The following is a 23,447-nucleotide window of genomic DNA, read 5'->3' as shown; positions in this document are numbered from 1 at the left end:
AAAAATCCTGACACGGGAGTCGAACCCAGGACTCTTTGGTGCAAGGTAACAAAGAATTCCTCTAGTCCACCAATGGACTGATGAAACCCCGCTCACTTTTGCTCTTCTTATATTTCTCCTTACTGGATTTGGATTTAAAATTCAAACAGCCAGTCAGGGGAGTTCAACCCAGAACCCTGTTCTGTAAGGTAACAAATTTTCCTCTAGTCCACAACTGGACTGGTGATGGTTAACTCAATTTTTCTTCCTCCTTATAGGTCTCCTTTCTTGATTTAGATTTAAAATTCAGCCAGTCAGGGGAATTTAACCCAGGACTTTTTCTTCTCCTTATATTTCTTCTTCCTTGATTTGGATTTAAAAATCAAACAGCCGGGGACGGGTGTTGAACCCAGGACTCTTTGCTACAAGGTAATAAACTTACCTCTACTCCACGACTGGACTGGTGAGAATGGCTTCACTTTTTCTCCCCCTTATACCTCTCCTCCCATCATTCTGGTTTCACATTCCAATAACTCATGAAATAGGGGATTTAAACCCACAACCTTTAAGCTGCTTCACACCCACCCACAGCCACCAGCTGCTTCATGTAATGATGATAATTTTTCTCCCTCTTATATCTCTCATTCCCTGATATGAATTTAAAAAATTCAAACAACTAAGCAGGGATTGGACTCGAACCCAGATCTTTTTGGTAGAGGGTAGCAAACCTTTCCTCTAGTCCATCACAGGAACTGATGAAGTTTGGCTCACTAACAGCTAATGTAACATTGTGCTTTTTTTCAGTTTTTGGTAAATTGGTCTCTGAACCAATAGCTTCTTCCTGAATCCCTGTACTAATCCCAGACTTTAAACCCTCACACCTACGAATCCTCTGCGCTTATCTCAGACTGTACATAACATCAGTGGAGAGCCTTGGATTGGAGAATAATCCCATCACTTGAGATCTTTTTTTATTTTTATTTTTTTTTATACTTTAGGTATACTGCAACAAATCATGGGAAAAAGATGAACAGCTGAGGTGATCAGTATTTTGTTTGAGTTTTTTTTTTTTTGTAAATCCTACCACAGTAGATTAAACACAGTCAGTGTATTTATCCAGAGAGGCAGACAGAGCTAGTGATATTCAAATACACTTAGAAACTTCTTTTTATTGTCTTAACCCTATATCTGGGTAGTTCTGTGGTTATGAATATATAAAAAAAAGACCCTCTGGTAACTGAGTAACACTGGGGAAACCTCTCACTCTGCCCACAGACCACCGTGGCATTACCTGAGAAGCACTGAGGTGATTTATAATAATTTGTCCAGATAATTGCCCTCAATCAGCACAACTTTTCCCAGTTACCAGGTGCTGCTTTGCAGATAACTTTTTGTGGGGAAGTTATCAACATCTATAACTTCTCCTTCCATGATTTGGATTTAAAATTCAAACAGCCAGTCAGGGGAGTTGAGCACAGGACTCTTTGGTAAAAAGGTAACAAACCTTTCCTCTCGTCTACCACTGGGCAGATGAAGGATGGGTCACCTTTTCTCCCCTTTATACTTCTCCTTCCTTGATTGGATTTAAAATTCAAACATCCTGGCACAAACCCAGGACTCTTTAATACAAGGTAACAAAGCATCCCTCTAGTCCACCACTGGACTGACGAAGGTGGGGTCACCTTTTCTCCCTTTTATACTTCTCATTCCTTGATTTGGAATTAAAATTCAAACAGCCAGTAAGGGGAGTTGAACCCAAGACTCTTTGGTACCAGGTAACAAAGCTTTCCTCTAGTCCACCAAAGAACTGATGAAGAGTAGATCACGTTTTCTCCCCTTTATACTTCTCCTTCCTTAATTTAAAAAAACCAAACATGCAGGGATGGGAGTTGAACCCAGGACTCTTTGGTGAAAGGTAACAAACCTTCCCTCTAGCACACCAATGGACTGACAAAAGCTTATTCGCTTTTTCTCTTCCTTATACTTCTCCAGCCTTGTTTTGGATTTAAAATTCAAACAACCAGTGGGCTGATGGGAGGCTGCATCACGTTTTCTCCCACTTATACTTCTCCTTCTCCTTACAGTCTAAATTAGATTGTCAGCACTTCTGAGCAGGGACCGCCTGTGTATTTAAATCCCCACATGAACTGGACTGCAATCATAGACTCTGACTTCTAAATTGTTACCTGAATGCATCTGAAATACTGTTCCCAGGAAAATTAACAACATTCTTTGTAAGAGTATCTGTCTGTGCTATGCAGTTATTTAATTATACTATGTATGCTGATCTGTAACCCATTCTGGGCTCTTTTGGGAGGATGGGCTAAGCAACCAAATAAATAAATATATAAATAAAAACAAAATGCATCTAAAGAAATTTTGTGCTGGATTTCAAATCTTAGATTTATAGGTGTTATTCTGGATAGCGCCACAGGAGGGCGCCAATTACATTTAATAGCTCAGTGCTGTCCTCCTGTGGCCATTCCTCAGAATACAGGTATAATCGCTTAATCATTGATATAAATTTACAGCAATGTTCACTGCACCCCACCTTCTCTGTCCCTCCTCAGACCGGCCAGCTAGCTGGAGGTCTTCTACCTTAAACATTCTGGAATTTATTTTTACCTCTCGCTTATCTATTAAAACATACAAAGGGCAGTAGAAGGATGACAAATGTTCAGTATATTAACTCCTTGCTTATAACATCTTAGAGACATGTATTTTGGAGGCATTGTGCCACAACTGCCAAATTGCCCAGATCCAGAAGGGAGATCATAGGTCAGTTCTGGGTTTCTGACAGCCTTATCCTTGATCTCTTTGATTTTCAGCACAAAGTTCAGTGGGTAAAAGCAGGGACTACGAATCCCATAGTGCGTTAGGATGGAGGTTCAAAACCAGGACTGGCCAAAAAGGCTCCAGCCTGGAACTGGGAAACTTGGTAGCCCTGGGGGGTCGCTTACCAGCCTTTAGGGAAGACTCCACAGCTTCTGCACAGCCATCCTGAGGGTTGGTCTAGCGAGTCTCAAATGACCTTGGATTTGCTGCTCAATCTCAGGTCGACCAAACTCATTCAGTCCTGAATTTTATCCCACTACTTGCAGGGACTTGTTCTAACTGTCTACTGCTTTGTCTTGAGGAAATCAGACTGGCATTCAGTGGCGATAAAAGGTGGACTGGATACATTCGTTAACTAATCCAGAGAGGGATGGAGACTTTGAATATTCTTGTGTTTCCATTGCATTTGAACAGGGTCTTACAGGACTTATCACATTCATACCATTTAAAAGGTTTCTCTTCATTATATTTATACTTATTACATTCAGAACATTAAAGAGGTTTCCCTTCAGTATGTGTATTTATATGATATTGCAGAAACAAAGCATGCCTGAAATGCATATCACATTCAGAACATTTAAAAACAAAATGCATCTAAAGAAATTTTGTGCTGGATTTCAAATCTTAGATTTATAGGTGTTATTCTGGATAGCGCCACAGGAGGGCGCCAATTACATTAGAAAGAACTATATTTAATAGCCCAGTGGAGTCCTCCTGTGGCCATTCCTCAGAATACAGGTATAATCGCTTAATCATTGGTATAATTTTACAGCAATATTCACTGCACCCCACCTTCTCTGTCCCTCCTCAGACCGGCCAGCTAGCTGGAGGTCTTCTACCTTAAACATTCTGGAATTTATTTTTACCTCTCGCTTATCTATTAAAACATACAAAGGGCAGTAGAAGGATGACAAATGTTCAGTATATTAACTCCTTGCTTATGACATGTATTTTGGAGGCATTGTGCCACAACTGCCAAATTGCCCAGATCCAGAAGGGAGATCATAGGTCAGTTCTGGGTTTCTGACAGCCTTATCCTTGATCTCTTTGATTTTCAGCACAAAGTTCAGTGGGTAAAAGCAGGGACTACGAATCCCATAGTGCGTTAGGATGGAGGTTCAAAACCAGGACTGGCCAAAAAGGCTCCATCCTGGAACTGGGAAACTTGGTAGCCCTGGGGGGTCACTTACCAGCCTTTAGGGAAGACTCCACAGCTTCTGCACAGCCATCCTGAGGGTTGGTCTAGCGAGTCTCAAATGACCTTGGATTTGCTGCTCAATCTCAGGTCGACCAAACTCATTCAGTCCCGAATTTTATCCCACTACTTGCAGGGACTTGTTCTAACTGTCTACTGCTTTGTCTTGAGGAAATCAGACTGGCATTCAGTGGCGATAAAAGGTGGACTGGATACATTCGTTAACTAATCCAGAGAGGGATGGAGACTTTGAATATTCTTGTGTTTCCATTGCATTTGAACAGGGTCTTACAGGACTTATCACATTCATACCATTTAAAAGGTTTCTCTTCATTATATCTATACTTATTACATTCAGAACATTAAAGAGGTTTCCCTTCAGTATGTGTATTTATATGATATTGCAGAAACAAAGCATGCCTGAAATGCATATCACATTCAGAACATTTAAAAACAAAATGCATCTAAAGAAATTTTGTGCTGGATTTCAAATCTTAGATTTATAGGTGTTATTCTGGATAGCGCCACAGGAGGGCGCCAATTACATTAGAAAGAACTATATTTAATAGCCCAGTGGAGTCCTCCTGTGGCCATTCCTCAGAATACAGGTATAATCGCTTAATCATTGGTATAATTTTACAGCAATATTCACTGCACCCCACCTTCTCTGTCCCTCCTCAGACCGGCCAGCTAGCTGGAGGTCTTCTACCTTAAACATTCTGGAATTTATTTTTACCTCTCGCTTATCTATTAAAACATACAAAGGGCAGTAGAAGGATGACAAATGTTCAGTATATTAACTCCTTGCTTATGACATGTATTTTGGAGGCATTGTGCCACAACTGCCAAATTGCCCAGATCCAGAAGGGAGATCATAGGTCAGTTCTGGGTTTCTGACAGCCTTATCCTTGATCTCTTTGATTTTCAGCACAAAGTTCAGTGGGTAAAAGCAGGGACTACGAATCCCATAGTGCGTTAGGATGGAGGTTCAAAACCAGGACTGGCCAAAAAGGCTCCATCCTGGAACTGGGAAACTTGGTAGCCCTGGGGGGTCACTTACCAGCCTTTAGGGAAGACTCCACAGCTTCTGCACAGCCATCCTGAGGGTTGGTCTAGCGAGTCTCAAATGACCTTGGATTTGCTGCTCAATCTCAGGTCGACCAAACTCATTCAGTCCCGAATTTTATCCCACTACTTGCAGGGACTTGTTCTAACTGTCTACTGCTTTGTCTTGAGGAAATCAGACTGGCATTCAGTGGCGATAAAAGGTGGACTGGATACATTCGTTAACTAATCCAGAGAGGGATGGAGACTTTGAATATTCTTGTGTTTCCATTGCATTTGAACAGGGTCTTACAGGACTTATCACATTCATACCATTTAAAAGGTTCCTCTTCATTATATCTATACTTATTACATTCAGAACATTAAAGAGGTTTCCCTTCAGTATGTGTATTTATATGATATTGCAGAAACAAAGCATGCCTGAAATGCATATCACATTCAGAACATTTAAAAACAAAATGCATCTAAAGAAATTTTGTGCTGGATTTCAAATCTTAGATTTATAGGTGTTATTCTGGATAGCGCCACAGGAGGGCGCCAATTACATTAGAAAGAACTATATTTAATAGCCCAGTGGTGTCCTCCTGTGGCCATTCCTCAGAATACAGGTATAATCGCTTAATCATTGGTATAATTTTACAGCAATATTCACTGCACCCCACCTTCTCTGTCCCTCCTCAGACCGGCCAGCTAGCTGGAGGTCTTCTACCTTAAACATTCTGGAATTTATTTTTACCTCTCGCTTATCTATTAAAACATACAAAGGGCAGTAGAAGGATGACAAATGTTCAGTATATTAACTCCTTGCTTATGACATGTATTTTGGAGGCATTGTGCCACAACTGCCAAATTGCCCAGATCCAGAAGGGAGATCATAGGTCAGTTCTGGGTTTCTGACAGCCTTATCCTTGATCTCTTTGATTTTCAGCACAAAGTTCAGTGGGTAAAAGCAGGGACTACGAATCCCATAGTGCGTTAGGATGGAGGTTCAAAACCAGGACTGGCCAAAAAGGCTCCATCCTGGAACTGGGAAACTTGGTAGCCCTGGGGGGTCACTTACCAGCCTTTAGGGAAGACTCCACAGCTTCTGCACAGCCATCCTGAGGGTTGGTCTAGCGAGTCTCAAATGACCTTGGATTTGCTGCTCAATCTCAGGTCGACCAAACTCATTCAGTCCCGAATTTTATCCCACTACTTGCAGGGACTTGTTCTAACTGTCTACTGCTTTGTCTTGAGGAAATCAGACTGGCATTCAGTGGCGATAAAAGGTGGACTGGATACATTCGTTAACTAATCCAGAGAGGGATGGAGACTTTGAATATTCTTGTGTTTCCATTGCATTTGAACAGGGTCTTACAGGACTTATCACATTCATACCATTTAAAAGGTTCCTCTTCATTATATCTATACTTATTACATTCAGAACATTAAAGAGGTTTCCCTTCAGTATGTGTATTTATATGATATTGCAGAAACAAAGCATGCCTGAAATGCATATCACATTCAGAACATTTAAAAACAAAATGCATCTAAAGAAATTTTGTGCTGGATTTCAAATCTTAGATTTATAGGTGTTATTCTGGATAGCGCCACAGGAGGGCGCCAATTACATTAGAAAGAACTATATTTAATAGCCCAGTGGTGTCCTCCTGTGGCCATTCCTCAGAATACAGGTATAATCGCTTAATCATTGGTATAATTTTACAGCAATATTCACTGCACCCCACCTTCTCTGTCCCTCCTCAGACCGGCCAGCTAGCTGGAGGTCTTCTACCTTAAACATTCTGGAATTTATTTTTACCTCTCGCTTATCTATTAAAACATACAAAGGGCAGTAGAAGGATGACAAATGTTCAGTATATTAACTCCTTGCTTATGACATGTATTTTGGAGGCATTGTGCCACAACTGCCAAATTGCCCAGATCCAGAAGGGAGATCATAGGTCAGTTCTGGGTTTATGACAGCCTTATCCTTGATCTCTTTGATTTTCAGCACAAAGTTCAGTGGGTAAAAGCAGGGACTACGAATCCCATAGTGCGTTAGGATGGAGGTTCAAAACCAGGACTGGCCAAAAAGGCTCCATCCTGGAACTGGGAAACTTGGTAGCCCTGGGGGGTCACTTACCATCCTTTAGGGAAGACTCCACAGCTTCTGCACAGCCATCCTGAGGGTTGGTCTAGCGAGTCTCAAATGACCTTGGATTTGCTGCTCAATCTCAGGTCGACCAAACTCATTCAGTCCCGAATTTTATCCCACTACTTGCAGGGACTTGTTCTAACTGTCTACTGCTTTGTCTTGAGGAAATCAGACTGGCATTCAGTGGCGATAAAAGGTGGACTGGATACATTCGTTAACTAATCCAGAGAGGGATGGAGACTTTGAATATTCTTGTGTTTCCATTGCATTTGAACAGGGTCTTACAGGACTTATCACATTCATACCATTTAAAAGGTTTCTCTTCATTATATCTATACTTATTACATTCAGAACATTAAAGAGGTTTCCCTTCAGTATGTGTATTTATATGATATTGCAGAAACAAAGCATGCCTGAAATGCATATCACATTCAGAACATTTAAAAACAAAATGCATCTAAAGAAATTTTGTGCTGGATTTCAAATCTTAGATTTATAGGTGTTATTCTGGATAGCGCCACAGGAGGGCGCCAATTACATTAGAAAGAACTATATTTAATAGCCCAGTGGTGTCCTCCTGTGGCCATTCCTCAGAATACAGGTATAATCGCTTAATCATTGGTATAATTTTACAGCAATATTCACTGCACCCCACCTTCTCTGTCCCTCCTCAGACCGGCCAGCTAGCTGGAGGTCTTCTACCTTAAACATTCTGGAATTTATTTTTACCTCTCGCTTATCTATTAAAACATACAAAGGGCAGTAGAAGGATGACAAATGTTCAGTATATTAACTCCTTGCTTATGACATGTATTTTGGAGGCATTGTGCCACAACTGCCAAATTGCCCAGATCCAGAAGGGAGATCATAGGTCAGTTCTGGGTTTCTGACAGCCTTATCCTTGATCTCTTTGATTTTCAGCACAAAGTTCAGTGGGTAAAAGCAGGGACTACGAATCCCATAGTGCGTTAGGATGGAGGTTCAAAACCAGGACTGGCCAAAAAGGCTCCATCCTGGAACTGGGAAACTTGGTAGCCCTGGGGGGTCACTTACCAGCCTTTAGGGAAGACTCCACAGCTTCTGCACAGCCATCCTGAGGGTTGGTCCCACCTAGCCTCTGGCTAAGCTGGACTTGAACCCACAATCTCCTGTATCAAGTGGAAGTGCTTTATCCATTGAGCCACCAGTACTAGATGCTTTTGGTTTCTTCCCTTTATACCTTTCATGCTTTGATTTGGATTTAAAATTCAAACATCCATGAATGGGAGTCAAACCCAGGACTCTTAGGTACAAGGTAACAAAGCTTTCCTCTAGTCCACCACTGGACTGATGAAGCTTGGCCCACTTTTCTCCCTCTTATACTTCTCCTTCCTTGATTTGGATTTAAAATACAAACATTCTAGCACGGGAGTCGAACCCAGTAAAAGGATCCCTTAGGTGCTAAAAAATTGGTGCTGGAATCGTGCCTCTGGAGGCACTTTAGGCTAGGGCTGCCCAAGTCCGGTCCTCAAGATCTACTGGCAAGCCAGGTTTTCAGGATATCCACAATGAACATGCATGAGAGTGATTTGCATACCAAGAAGGCAGTGCAGGCAAATCTCTCTCATGCATATTCATTGTGGATATCCTGAAAACCTGGCCTGCCTGTAGATCTCGAGGACCGGACTTGGGCAGCCCTGCTTAGTCCATCTAACTGCACTCTGGGCATGGCTAGTGCTGAAAATGGCATAAAACAATCATCACAGGAGCTAGAAACGTGCACATTTTTGGACTATAATGCAAGCTTGCATATATCCTCTTTTTGACTATTGTAACTCTTTCTTAGTAGGACTGCCTAAAAAAGATTTAAGAGCCTGACATGTAGCCCAGAATTCTGTTTGATTAATTGCTGAATGTTCACATTTCAATCATATTGCCCCATTAGTAAAAGCAGCTTCATTGGTTGCCGATCACTTGCCAAATTAATTTTAACACTGATTCTTAAGATTCTCGCTAATATCCGGGACACTGTTTGCGCCCTGGAAGTCAGGCTCTTTCAGATGTCCCAAGCTTTAAATAGATTAGGCTTGATATGCACAGAGAGTCCATTTTTATGGTTGTTGGTCCTTCTGTGTGGAATGCATTACCGAGAATTTGGAATTATTGATTCCTTACTTAAATTTCAGAAACAGCTGAAAACACATTTCCATCATCCCCCCCCCCCCCAACCGTTTTACAAACCAGTAGTGCGGTTTTAGCGCCAGCTGTCACAGTAACGGCTCCGATGCTCATAGGAATTCCCATTGCAGGGAACTTTTCAGTTTTTGAACCGGTATGTAGTTATATTGGGGAAGGGGTAAAACGCGGACCTCACGGACCTGACGGACCTCGCGGATCTAAACCCGTACGGCCTTAAAAATCTGAGGTCCGTGTCGGTCCGTGTCCCTGCCACTTGTAGTTTCTGTCGCTGACAGACCTTGATTGAGATTTGAGCGCTGACGGATCCGTCTCAGCATAGGGAGGGAAAAGTGTTAGGATCCGTCAGCGCTAAAAATCTCTTCGAGGTCTGTCAGAGCCAGAGACTAGTGCTGGAGCGGCAGAGCAGAAGCCAAGAGAGCGGGGAAAAGAAGTCTCCAAAGTCCAGCACTAGTTTCTGGCTCTGACAGACCTCGAAGAGATTTTTAGCGCTGACGGATCCTAACACTTTTCCCTCCCTATGCTGAGACGGATCCGTCAGCGCTCAAATCTCAATCAAGGTCTGTCAGCGACAGAAACTACAAGCGGCAGGGACACGGACCGACACGGACCTCAGATTTTTAAGGCCGTACGGGTTTAGATCCGCAAGGTCCGTCAGGTCCGTGAGGTCCGCGTTTTACCCCTTCCCGTTATATTGTGTCTCCTGTCCGATTGCTAGCTTCTAACATTTTAGTATCCTGCACAGCTACAGTAGCCTTTTGAGTCCCAGTGCCTGTTTCTTGTGCATGTTACATTTTTTCCTTTTTTGTTGTTGCATTTCAGCTTACAGTTGAAGCACTTATACTCAGTGTGATATTTGCAAAAACTATCTACTTTCGGTTGGCGGGGTCTCCTGAAGCAGTCGCCGAAACGGGGCCACGTCGGGACCCTGGAAGTTGCATGTTCTGCATTTAAGCTAAGTACAATCTTTAGCATTTCCTGAATGCAATCACCATTATTTTGGACTTTTAAAAATTTTGCGAAATACTCCATTCAAGTATTGAATATATTTTTCAAGCTTTGCATACCCTCAAGAGTAGGACTCGTTTTTACTAAAATACTATGCTATGATTTGAAATAATAACTCTTGTTTCAAGAGAGGGTTACCTCCCTCTCTTTAGAGTTACAAGTCTCTGAGCAGAGTTACAGTTTTATGAGCACTTCTCTTGGAGGTTTAATTAACCTGAGTCAGTTCTCTCTATTGCATTTCAGCTACTTTCTGACTCTTAATTGCTACATTTTCCCTGTGTATTTGGAAACATAGGAATTCTATGGCATCGGAGGCTGTTACCGCTGCGGCTAGTGCTAAAAACAGATTGTTTTTACAAGTATTTCCTATTAATAATCTATAATATTATACCACCGTTTGTTTGTATGTCTGACATGCACTGTGCGTGTATTTTATGAGCCACCCAAATTTGTAGATGTACGGCACATAAGAAATTTCTAAATAAATAAATACAGAAAGTCATAAACTCACAATGTTTTTCCTGTGGAAATATTCATAGGCCGGCTCACCAGTTAGAATCAATAGATTTCAGAACATACTATCAAAAGTGGAGGGATAAAAAAACCTCAGAGTAGTTATTAAAGCCCCCAAAAGTAGTAGGGGTTAAAATATGTAGATTCCGCATTATTCTTTAATCTGAAAAAGTTTGATCATGTTGCCCCTTTTTTCCATGAATTGCATTGGTTTCCAGTCGAGGCTCTTGTGAAATTTTAAATTTGGTTGCATTTGTTATAAGGTATTGTTCGGCCTTGTGGATTCGTTCACGTTTGTTAATTCAAAGCACTCTCGACACACACATGCTGTATTTACTTCTCCTTCAGTCAAAGGTTGGCAATATAAAAAAATATCACCAACGTCTCCTGTCGTTTCAAGCTGCAATTTGGGATAAAGATCTGAATTCTCTAATAGTGACCTCTTGCAATTGAAAACGAATTTGTTTACAAGATATTTAGAAAATTAATGTATTACATGCAGAAATAAATTTTTGGGTTTATGTTTTTATTTCATTATAGGTCAAAAATAGGAACAGTTCAAACGTTCAACACTGAAACAATTCAATAATTGTATCACACCTAGCTCGAGTATCATTCAGCCATCGATAATTCCAATCAATTCTGGCTTCACACAGGAACAGGCAGATAAATAGCCAACTGAAAAAGAAGTGATTGGGATTAGCGATGGCCGAATGATACTTGAACTAAGTGCGATACAATTATTGAATTGTTTCAGTGTTGAAAGTTTGAACTGTTCCTATTTCATATGCTCAATATTTCACCTTTTTTTTTTTTTTTTTTTTTAAAAGAGAATATATGAAAAAAAGAGTTACAATTATTTTCAAGTTATCCATTAATGGAGTTGTTTTGACCTATGATGGAATATTTTAACCCTGTTACTTTTGAGGCTTTTAATAAGTACTCTTGAGGTCTTTTGTCTCCACGTCTGAATTGATAGTAGGTTTTGACATCCATTTATTCTGACTGGTGAGCCAGCAGATCAATATTAAGATAAGAAACATTTTGGGTTTATGAATTTCCAAAGAGCCTCTTTACCCAGTTAATTAGCTTTTGGAAATTGCCCTCATATTTAAATATATGATATCCAACCAGTCATCTTTACAGGACTGTTCTGGAAGGCATGGTATTGAAGTGAGTTTATCAAAGAAAGCAAACAGGATGTTAGGCATGATAAAGAAGGGAATCACGAGTAGATCGAAGGAGGTCATAATGCCGCTTTATAAACCATTGGTCAGACCACACTTGGAATACTGTGTCCAACACTGGTCTCCATACCTGAAGAAGGATATAACTGCTGGAGAGGGTGCAGAGGCGAGCGACGAAGCTAGTAAAAGGTATGGAGAACTTGAGCTACAAATATCGCCTCAGAAAACTGGGATTATTCACCCTTGAGAAGAGAAGACTGAGAGGGGATCTTATAGAGACTTTTAAATTGCTAAAAGGAATCGACAAAATGGAGCAAGCTCACTCACCAGCAGGGGGAAAGGATGGTGAGCAAGAAACAGCATTATTCACATTGGCAAATGTAACCCAGACTCGGACCAGAGGTTATGGCCTGAAGCTGAGAGGGGACACGGCCAGGACAAATGTCAGAAAGTTCTGCTTCACATAGCGAGAGATGAATGCCTGGAACTCTCTCCCGGAAGAGGTGGTGGAGGAAACCACCATTCTAGGATTTAAGGAAAAATTGGACGCACATTGCAGGACACATTGAGGGATATGAGTGACTAAGGTGTTCGCCGGGATACGCCTGGCTGAGCCTCCGTGTGTGCGGATCACCGGACAAGATGGACCCCAGGTCTGATTCGGTGCAGGCATTTCTTATGTTCTTAAGCCTTATGGGGTGGCCTAGGAGCCTTGAAGCTAACAAGGGGAGAGGGGGTGGGAAGGCAAAGTTGGAAGAGTCACACTGGCATGAGCTGCTGGAGCATCATCCTTTTTATTACTAGGGTTCAATTGGCCAGTTCCAAGTTTGCCTCATTGATTGTATTTGGTTGTTATACTATTGTTTTGCTGTTAGAAAAATTGGAAGTTTTTTGTTACACTGAACCTGCTTAGTTGATTATCTTCATAGAGATGGTTAATGAATCATACCTTTTAATTTCTTATCAGTTCATTTCTTTGGTATTTACTGTGCCTGGATTACACTTTAAAGATTAATCTGAGTGTGTCGCTATGGGGAGTGGGCAGGAAAGAGCATCAGTTTTTTTTTCTCAGTTAATATGCCAGAGCTTCTCAAACTGTGGGTCAGGACCCCAATGGGGTTATAACCTAGGTGGGCTCTCTATAGGTACACCATTAATTTTGTACCTCCAGGGGGGTCACACAAATTTATTTGTCTGCAATCACAGGGTCCCAGCCCATAAAAGATTTGGAAACGTTAAATAATGCCAGCACACTGGCATTACTTTTGCATGGCAGAAAAAGTAAGCATCCCAATCAAACTACTGGGTGAAAATATATAGAGAGAAGTCCCCCAAAGTGTAGAATCATACAACTAACAAAAAAGGAAAAGACTACTAATGCTAGAAGAAACTTTCAACCATAATGGCGCTCAGAACCTTGAATAGGTGATGAAATCACAAACCGGAGACAAACCCCTGCAGGTGTTTCAATGCTCTTATCATTGCACCATCTTTATCGGTAGAAAGATTTGTTGAAAAAAACTTGTAAAACTATGTTGACTGTGATACAAAAAACTATAATTGGTGATATCTTCAACTCTTAAATGCTTGAGAAGGTTAAACTTAACTTGCAAGGGTGTTTAGGAAGTAGTCTCACTCCAGCGGGCTCTAACACGTTTCGCTGTTGGCTTCTTCAGAGAACCCCCCATTAGCTGGATCGATAACAGAATAAAACGTCTTCCTTCCAGGAAGTGATGTAATTAGGGGTGAAGAGGAAGGAAGACGTTTTACTCTGTTATCGATCCAGCTATTGGGGGGTTCTCTGAAGAAGTGCTGTGGGGTCAGCAGGACAGGATTTGGAACTGCTGTATTTAAGCATGAACCATGAGGAAGCATTAAAATTTTCTAAAAATCTGTTATTTTCAGGCTTATTGAATGCGAAGTATGGACAAGGCTGGACAGAGCACCGCCGTTTAGCCACCAGCAGCTTTCGCACTTTTGGATACGGGCAAAAGTCCTTTGAGAACAGAATTTCAGAAGAGTGCATGTTCTTTCTGGATGCCATCGATACGCACAAAGGCAAACCATTTGACCCCAAACATTTGATAACCAACGCTGTTTCTAATGTGTCTAATCTGATCTTATTCGGGGAGCGCTTTAGATACGATGACACTGATTTTCAGCACATGATTGAAATATTCAGTGAAAACGTAGAGCTTGCCACCAGTGCCTGGGTGTTCCTCTATAACGCCTTCCCAGTGATTGGCATCCTCCCTTTCGGCAAACATAAGCAGCTCTTCAGAAATGCAGACGACGTGTACGATTTCTTGCTGAGGCTCATCAAGCATTTCTCTGAAAACAGGACACCCCACTCCCCTCGCCACTACATAGATGTGTACCTGGATGAGATGGACCAGAGCAAAAATGATCCAGGGGCGAGCTTTTCAACTGAAAATTTAATTTTTTCCGTTGGAGAACTCATCATAGCCGGAACAGAGACGACGACCAATGTTCTAAGATGGGCCGTGCTTTTCATGGCGCTGTATCCCAACATCCAAGGTAAGGAACAGCTCTGTGCCATGCAGTGGCATAGCGAGAGTGAGTAGCGCCCAGAGCAGTGGCACTTCTCTGCCGTGCACGCTCCCCTTCCCCCCGTTCCTCTTTAATTTTCCCAGCGCCAGTAGCGTTACGAACTTGCTGCCCGCGTTGTGTCTGCTCTCCCTCTGATGTCACTTCGCAGGCGCAGGACCTAGGAAATGACATCGGAGAGAGCTAACACCGGCGTGGGCAGCAAAGTTTGTGATGCTGCGTACGCCAGGAAAATTTAAAAGAGATACGAGGGAAGGGAAGGGGTGCATGGGAGCGGCGCGGGGTGGGGGGTAGGGAAGGAGCAGGGGAGCAGAGAGGAGAATGGATGCCTGGGTAGACCGCCCCACCCACCCTTACTACGCCAATGGTGCCATGGTGGCTTGAGCATGTCATATCTTGGTGCCACATTTCTCACATAAACAGCAAAAACTCTGCAATTCATTTTATTGGTGATTGGATTTAATGAGGACTATGAATGCATTACTTTTAAAACGTTGAAGGAAGCGAGTGTTACAGTCTTCCCTTGACTTTTTCTTAACCCTTTAATTGGCAGACGGTGACACAGCTGCTTGACGTCAGTTGATGTTGAACGAGAGCAGCAGTGCCAAGGGACGGGCATTTGGAGATGCAGATCTCCCATGGGAGCCATAGGAAACACAGGTTGCTTCTGAGCAACAGTGCAAAAGAAAGGGTTAATAAAGGGTCAAGGCTCGTGTATTTTGATCTACCACCTTTTTGTGGGTGCAATCAAAACATTTTGCGTGTATTGTATGCAGGTACTTTTTTCTGTCCCCAGTAGGCTTACAATTTTTAAGTGACTTACACAAGGAGCTGCAGTGAGAATTGAACTCGGATCCCCAGAATGTTGGCCCACTGCGTGTGGTACCTTGTGAGAAATTTGCACTGAGTGAACAAAAGGGGTCTGAGGTCTGGCGTGTAAAACTCATGAGTCAGCAAAATCTCTATCATTGTATTTGCAGTCTGTAATGGGTATTAAAGGGTATTTTTAGACCCTGTTCATTCAGGCAGCACACAATTTTGGCAAATAACTATTTTTCAAAGGTGATTCGTGTTAAACAGCATTTATACCGCTTGTTCTTATGACAGGTCCAAGCGTTTTACAATATAAATGGTAGTCAGGTTGTGCTGGGTGAATTCTAAAAGTCCCACAACTAAAATCATAAACATCTAAACATTTAGAATATTGTATACAATTCTGGAGGCCTCACCTTCAAAAAGATATAAAAAGGATGGGGTCGGTCCAGAGGAAGGCTACTAAAATGGTGTGTAGTCTTCATCATAAGGTGTATGGGGACAGACTTAAAGATCTGTATACTTTGGAGGAAAGGCGGGAGAGGGGAGATATGATAGAGACATTGAAATACCTATGTAATGTAAATACGCATGAGTCAAGTCTCTTTCATTTGAAAGGAAACTCTGCAATGAGAGGGCATAGGAGGAAGTTAAGAGGTGATAGGCTCTGGAGTAATCTAAGGAAATACTTTTTTGCAGAAAGGGTGGTAGATGCATGGAAGAGTCTCCCAGAAGAGGTGGTGGAGACAGAATCTGTGTCTGAATTCAAGAGGGCCTGGGATAGGCACGTGGGATCTCTCAGAGAGAGAAAGCGATAATGGTTACTACGGATGGGCAGACTAGATGGGCCATTTGGCCTTTATCTGCCATCATATTTATATGGTGCTGAACAAAATTAAGGGCTCCTTTTACAAAGCCACGCTAGCGGGGTTAACGCACGTGACTTTTCATCACCCCGCGCTGGCCAAACACTACCGCCTGCTCGAGGCGGCAGTAGCGACTAGCGCATCTGGCGGTTTAGCGCATGCTATTACGTGCGTTAAACCGCTAGCGTGCCTTTGTAAAAGGAGCCCTAAGTGTGATCACTGAAAAAAAATGCAAAATGAGGTGGCAAAAAAAGACCAGGGAATATGGGCCTGGTATACTTTCCTCACAGCACCACTTTTAAGCCATCACACATGATGCATCTACTTTAAATCAAAGTCGCTTTTCTGTTTAATATATTTTATTGAATTTTGTCATATAAGAAAAAAGATAAACAAAACAATACAATACAATATAAATTATATGCAGTAGATTATATTTATCCTATATTAAAACAAAAACCTAACTTGACTCAGTATTGCAATCATCTCTACTCTATATTAGTCTTAACTATAAATCAGGAATAATCTTATTATCGATATTCATCCTACATTAGTCTAAGTTCACAAAGTTGCATAAAGGTTCCCAAATTTTTTTCAAACTAGCTTACATTTCCAGATCTTACAGCTAAAAGTTTCTCATACTTAGCATATAAGCATAACATATTCCACCAATTATCATAATCTAATTTTGCAAAATTTTTCCAATTAGAAAGTATTATTTGAATAACTATCATTATTAGAGTTTTTAACATCTGTGCCTTATAAATGTCTAATTCCATTTTCAATCCCATCTCGCCTATAATAATTATTTGATAAGGATTCCGTTATATCAAGAAGTTCAGATATAGTTATCCAAATCTTCCCCCCCAAAAGATTGTATAAATGGGCATTTGTAGATCATATGTTCTAAAGTTCCAGTCTCAGACTTACAAGTCCAACAATAGCTCTGCAGATTATCATTTATTTTTTACTTTTTTAAAGGCATCCATAATGCACTTTTCTTTTTTTTTAATTCTTTATTCATTTTCAAAATTATATTAAGTGTTAAATATATTCATTCACAGTAACAATAAATATATCACTTATACACAATCATTGGTACATTACATAAATTCTTATCCCTTCCCCTTTCCCATCCCTCCCAACCATATATTCCATTATCATATAAAATATGTAGTAATAACATACCCCCTCCCTACAATGCATAATGCACTTTTCAACAATTCAGTGAGGATACTTAAGAAACAGCAGAATAGGAATAAACTTGTATAGCAAAAAATGTTTTATGAAAACACCTCTTAAATTCTCATGCTTGGCCAAGCTTCCAAGCTATAAAGACCAGCAACCTTTGATCCGGATACAAAAGTTCCAAAAAACATTTTGGACCAAGCATGAGAAATTGCCATTGCTCCAGGTATAAAAACTTTGATTGTGAGCCCACTAGGGACTATGAAAGTACCTGCATATAATACAGAAAGGCAAATAACCTTTTATACCGCCTTTCATAACAAAATGTAAAAGTAGCTTACAAAGTTAAATGTCATAATGGAGCCCTGGAGACTCACTCAGCCAGTCTGCATTTCAGAATACCTGTAAGTAGGCATGAGAAATTTACATACCATGCCTCTATCGTATGCAAATGGATCATATTCATCCTGGATATCCTGAAAACTTGATTGGCAGGGTGGATCATGAGGACAAGTTGACATAATAGTGGTAAATATGCACGGGAAAAATGTTCAGTTTCTTTTTAGGCTATTTTCCCTCTTTTTCCTGCTTTATTTCACACATTCATTTAAATAAACCTTTTTTTAAAATGTGTGCAAAATCAATTTAGCACTCCCTTAAATTTTTTTAAGGAAGTCTAATGAACTAGCATATTACACAGTGATATACACAAATTCACGGTCGGCGATTCACATACTCAGTCATTCACAGTATTTTCTGACCACCTCTTCCAGTCTGAAAATAACGCGAATGAGTGACCAATGGAAAAGCTCTCTGTTTTCCCTGGCCACGTGCCTCCTGTGCACCCTCCCACAATGCAGTGAAAACTACAGATTCCCTCCTTCCACCATCACTCCTGACGTCAGCCTCTTCTCGCGGAAACCTGGAGCGCGCTTCCCGTGCGGGGTTGTGCAGGAGGAGGAGGAGGTTGAGTGCGCAGGAACCGGCAATGGTGAAGCTGAGCCAACGCTGACTGAGGCGACCAGGTAAGCGGCACAGTTCAGGCTGTAGCAAGAGAGGAGGAGGGGGAGTGCCGATTACAGTACTCTTCTGATGTTAATGGTTTTTCAACTCTGTGAACAAAACCTCCGCAAATTTCGGGGGAGTACTATATTACACAGTCCTACAAAAGGTGAAGTGAGGAAATATAAATAAAGTAGTGCAAAAAAACTCCACTTACACAGTCCTACTGCATATGACAATCTGAAACCAATGCAAATAGCTGAAGAGCCATAGCCATGTGTCTTTGTGGTTCCTGACCTTCATTTCCATAAATTCTTCCTAAAGCGATGAGCACATTTTAACAGAGACAAACAAAAGCTCAGGTGGTAAGGGGGAAGTTGGGTGGAGGGCGTAGCACCCGGGGTGCCATCTTGGCAGGAGCGCCATCTTGGTGCGGGCGCCAGCATCTCTCCTCTGCTCCGTCCCACTTCCTCCTTCCCACTCCTCCCCTGCCATTCATGCACCCTATCGTATCTCTAGCTGTTCACTGGCACGAGCAGCATCTCCGACTCACTGCCCACGCCGGCGCTCCCCCTGATGTCACTTCCGGGTCCCATGACTAGGAAATTATGTCGGAGGGAGCGCAGGCCCCAAGTTGCAGATGCCTGCTTGCGCCAGGGAAGCTAAAGAGGTATGGGGAAAGGGGAGGGGTGCACACGTGGTGGGGGGGACGGGGAAGGAACGGTAGGGCACTTCTGCCCCTGGTGCCTCCCACCCTCACTACGCCATTGTATTCATCACTTGTTGCATTCTTAGTTAATATTTTGTAAACCACATAGAACTCAAAGGCAATGCAGTTAAGAAATTGATTTATGTTACGTATGCAGGTCCTTCGTCCTACGTGAATTCGTGATGATGGTCTAGGTCAGTGGTCCCCCAACCCTGTCCTGGAGGACCACCAGGCCAATCGGGTTTTCAGGCTAGCCCTAATGAATATGCATGAAAGAGATTTGCATATAAAGGACGTGACAGGCATGCAAATCTGCTCCTTGCATATTCATTAGGGCTAGCCTGAAAACCCAATTGGCCTGGTGGTCCTCCAGGACAGGGTTGGGAACCACTGGTCTAGGTGTTGACTTGATATTTTTTCCCCCTAGGGAACTGGTACTCCAACAGGTTTGGTTTTCAAGATCCCATAATGAATACATTTACATGAAATAGGTCTGCAGGATTCCTACATTGACTACGCACAGGACAATTTAAGGGCATAAATCTAGCAGTTAGGAGTGTAAACTCTTTAAGTATTGGCATCAAACATTGTATATGTAATACTTCATTATTTGTAGTCATTTATTAGTTTTATGCTGGTTCTGGAAAGAGAGGTGCTACTTTGGAATAAATAATAGGTTAGGGTACCTTTAAGGCCTGCCAGAGTGGCCTGGTAAAGGCTTTTTCCAATGGGAAGACAACATGGGTGGGGGAGGGGAAGGTCAAGTTGTCTCCACTATATTTATGCTGCAGTGGGGGCTCTTTGGAACGATAGGATATGCCCCCCAGTGGCCTGATTCATGCCTTCCTCTTTTTACGCACTGCTTCTGTGTTTGTAATTGAACTCCTGTTGCTTTTTCTTCAAGTCATTTCAGTTCATTGTATGTACAGCATATGTTCAGTTGTTCTTGATTGGGTTTGTCTCATCACTTTGAATGTATGATATTTTTTAAATTAAGAACCTCCCCTCCCCCAAGCACAGCCTCTCTCTCTCTCCAGCCCACTACGGAGTCAGGTATGGCGTTTGTCAGTCTCCAGTACCTTCTCCAGCACTGCAGTTTAAAAACTTCGGTAGCCAGCAGTGTTAGTGACGCGATCCTTCTACCGTGGACCTGCCCTGGAAGTCTTCACTCTGCTACATCCTGTCTACGCAGGAACAGGAAGTGCTGCAGAGTGAAAGCTTCCGGGGCAGGCCGACGTCAGAAGGATCTCATCGCTAAAGCTGCCAGCTGCCCAAAGCTTTTAAATTCCAGCACCGGAGCAGGTACGGGGGAGACTCACGAGAGCCAGGCCCAACTCTGGGGTGGGGGCTGGACTGGTGAGAGTGAGTCCAAAACCTGGACAAACTCCCCCCAGTCCAGAAAGCCGTCCAGACACCCAGACAGTCCATGTCCAGGTAAATCCATATAGCTGGTAACCCGATGTGGTGGTTAGTGCAGTGGCTTGGGAACTGGGTTTGAGTCCCATTGCAGCTCCTTGTGTCCCTGGGCAAATCACTTAACTCTCCATTCCCCCAGGTACAAAATAAGTACAATATAATATAATATAAGTGCATATAATATAATATAAGTGCATATAATATATAAGTGCATGCAATATAATATAAGTGCATATAATATATAAACCACAGAAAGGCAGTGTTTCAAATCCCCTCCTCTTTTCCCAAGTTCTTGTCGGGTTTTCTCTCAGTTTGCATGTATAAGTAGGTGGTAAAGGCAGCATTCATTCAATTCTTGTTGGGTTTTATCCATTTTTCAACTCTCCAGGGCGAAGACAGTGTCTTGGAGAACAGCTGGCTCGAATGGAAATGTTTCTCTTCTTTTCTGCATTGCTTCAGCGGTTTCACCTGCACTTCCCACACGGAGTCGTTCCAAACCTAAAGCCAAAACTCGGCATGACTCTCCAACCGTTCCCATACCCTATCTGTGCCGAAAGGCGCCAAAGTGGACAAAGCAGGGACCAATGTTAATAGAAAGGTCTAATGCCGCAGTGAAAAGATTTGGGTAAAAGGACTTATTTTTTGTCTTTATTTATGTATTGTAAATTGTTGAACAAGTTGCAAAAACATTAAACAACAAGTTATAGAACAAGGAGATAACATAATGGGCCAAAATGCTTGAGAAGTGCTAGAAGAGGAATGAGGTTGAGATGATGAGTATATAACATTTCAAAGCATTCCATTTTTGTCGACATTTTTAAGAAAGTTTAAAAAAATAAATAGATGGAATAGGTTAAACATTTGCTACTATGTGGTACTTTCCTCATCATATGATGTACAAGAGTGATTATGGGGCTCATAATCAAAATTTAAACACAGCTAAAAATCCGCCCAGGTTGTCCAAGTGCCGATAATCAAACCAACTTTCTGGACATGCCGTGGGACTTTTTAGGCCTCTGAATCCCGCTGTGTGCCCAGAGCTGAAAGGGGCGTATCTGGAGGAGTGGTTAGAATGGGATGTGGGCCGGCCTAGACTTAGTCATCCTGCAGGGATAATCGAAGGGTTCACGAAACTTCCTGGATGAAACTTATACGTTGTGAGTTAGATGATGTAAAAACAGGTATAATTGCCCAAAAAGTATCCAAAGTGACCAGATAACCACTGTAGCGACAAAGTAAAGACCCACACACTTCCCCCCCCAGTGTTCACTGACCCCCCTCACACCCCCACATAGATCGGAATAAAAAAGTACAAACCTGTCTCCAGAAAATCAGCACCTGGTATAGGAAAGCCTAGTAGAGCTGCTACAGGTGTCTTAAGTAGCCTGGGGGGTAGGCTAGTGAACCAGAGAGAAGAGGACCCAGTCCATAAACCACTCTAACCACTACATTTAGGGTGGAAAATGTGCACCACCAAATCCCTCCTAAACCCTACTCTACTGCCATATAGGTGCTACCTGCAGCCATAAGGGCTACTGGGGTTGTAGACAGGTGGGTAGAGTGGGTTTTTTTTGGGGGGGCTCACCATATCTTGTACAACTGTCTATAAATAACAAATAGCTTGAGAACAATTCAGTAGTAACAATTTAAGGTTAATTAATTTTCCAAGACTTGATCTAGTAACACCCAGAGATATGCTTAAGAGATATCTAGTGGAAACTTTGGAGATACCTGAAGAATCATTACCACCATTCTCACGGGTTTATTATTTGCCTGATAAAGAACAAAACCAACAACAAAAAGTAAAATCTTCAGACCGAGAACCCTTAAATATCTCACAAATCTTAGAGACATCTGAGAAGGATTTAGCATCACCAGCCACTATGATTATTACTTTAGCTTTGCCAATTGATAAAACATGGTTGTTAAAACTTTACTTTAAAAATAGACAGAAAAGTTTCCTTGGTCACAAAATACAAATGTTTCCAGACTTGGCACGGGAGACGCAAAGGCGCCGCCGTGAATTTCTTCTTTTGAAACCTGGGGTTTTATCTTTGGGGGTGACTTTTTATTTGAGACATCCGTGTAAATGTATTGTGTGTTACCGTACTCTCAAATATGTGTTTTTTGAACCATCCCAATTGACAAACTTTGTGGCAATGTCTCGTCTGAATGCAAACAACCTTTGAGCCCTATAATTTGATTATTGATGACCTCATTTCAGTGCTATAGCTTTCAGTTTCTTATGTATTATTATTAATTTCTTCTATTTTTCACCAATTTTCTTTGACTCTTGGATCCTAAGTTGAGGACTTGAGCATAAATAGTAAAATTTGTTAATTTGTGAGTTATATTTACTGTGTAATTGATATCTATTCTATTATTGCTTTCTGTACAAGTGTAATACTTGAAATTTAAATTGAAAAATCAATAAAAGATTTAAGCATAAATAACAAATAGAGCCTTCCATTTCTATCTGGTTTTGGTACAATCATTCCAAAGATTCAGTTGCCTGTGTTTTTACATCATCTGGGAAGATAACTGGATTGTCTTTCAGACATGGGTGCAGACAGTTGCGTAGTAAAGGGGGGCGGGTTTGGATTGCCCAAGCACTGTCTTGTTGGGGGTGCCTGCACCTCTCCCCCTCCCATGCCATGCTCGCACCCTCCCTTCTCCCCTCCCTGTACCTCTTTAAATCTGGATCTCCTCTGAAATTACTTCCTGTTTGCAGGGCCAGGAAGTGAAGCCGGAGAGAAACCAATGCTGGCGTGAGCAGCAGGCTGGAGAAGCT

General features: G+C 41.9%; 2 protein-coding genes across 8 annotated transcripts in view; both read left to right on the top strand.

Annotated features, from left to right (window-relative positions):
* Positions 1-11,478, top strand: part of LOC117352039 (anoctamin-3-like) — a 115,557-nt gene extending 104,079 nt beyond the window's left edge. For all 7 annotated transcript variants that reach the window (XR_004537560.1, XR_004537564.1, XR_004537562.1 and 4 more), the window contains one exon: positions 10,209-11,478. Coding sequence is in view for 2 of the 7 variants with exons in the window: in XM_033928046.1 (XP_033783937.1) it covers positions 10,209-10,340 (132 nt within the window). In the remaining 5 variants the exon portion in view is untranslated. The remainder of the gene's footprint in view (positions 1-10,208) is intronic.
* A 1,069-nt stretch (positions 11,479-12,547) lies between these two features.
* LOC117352411 (vitamin D 25-hydroxylase) lies at positions 12,548-21,519 on the top strand. The gene is made up of 2 exons (XM_033928920.1): positions 12,548-14,632; positions 21,045-21,519. The coding sequence occupies exons 1-2, from the start codon at positions 13,951-13,953 to the stop codon at positions 21,245-21,247; spliced, it is 885 nt and encodes a 294-aa protein (XP_033784811.1). The 5' UTR covers positions 12,548-13,950; the 3' UTR covers positions 21,248-21,519.
* Positions 21,520-23,447: the final 1,928 nt, after the last annotated feature.

Source organism: Geotrypetes seraphini, chromosome 19 (assembly GCF_902459505.1).
Source record: "Geotrypetes seraphini chromosome 19, aGeoSer1.1, whole genome shotgun sequence".
NCBI lineage: Eukaryota > Metazoa > Chordata > Amphibia > Gymnophiona > Dermophiidae > Geotrypetes > Geotrypetes seraphini.
Note: the sequence above shows the minus strand (reverse complement) of the source record. Positions and strands in the feature narration are given on the sequence as shown.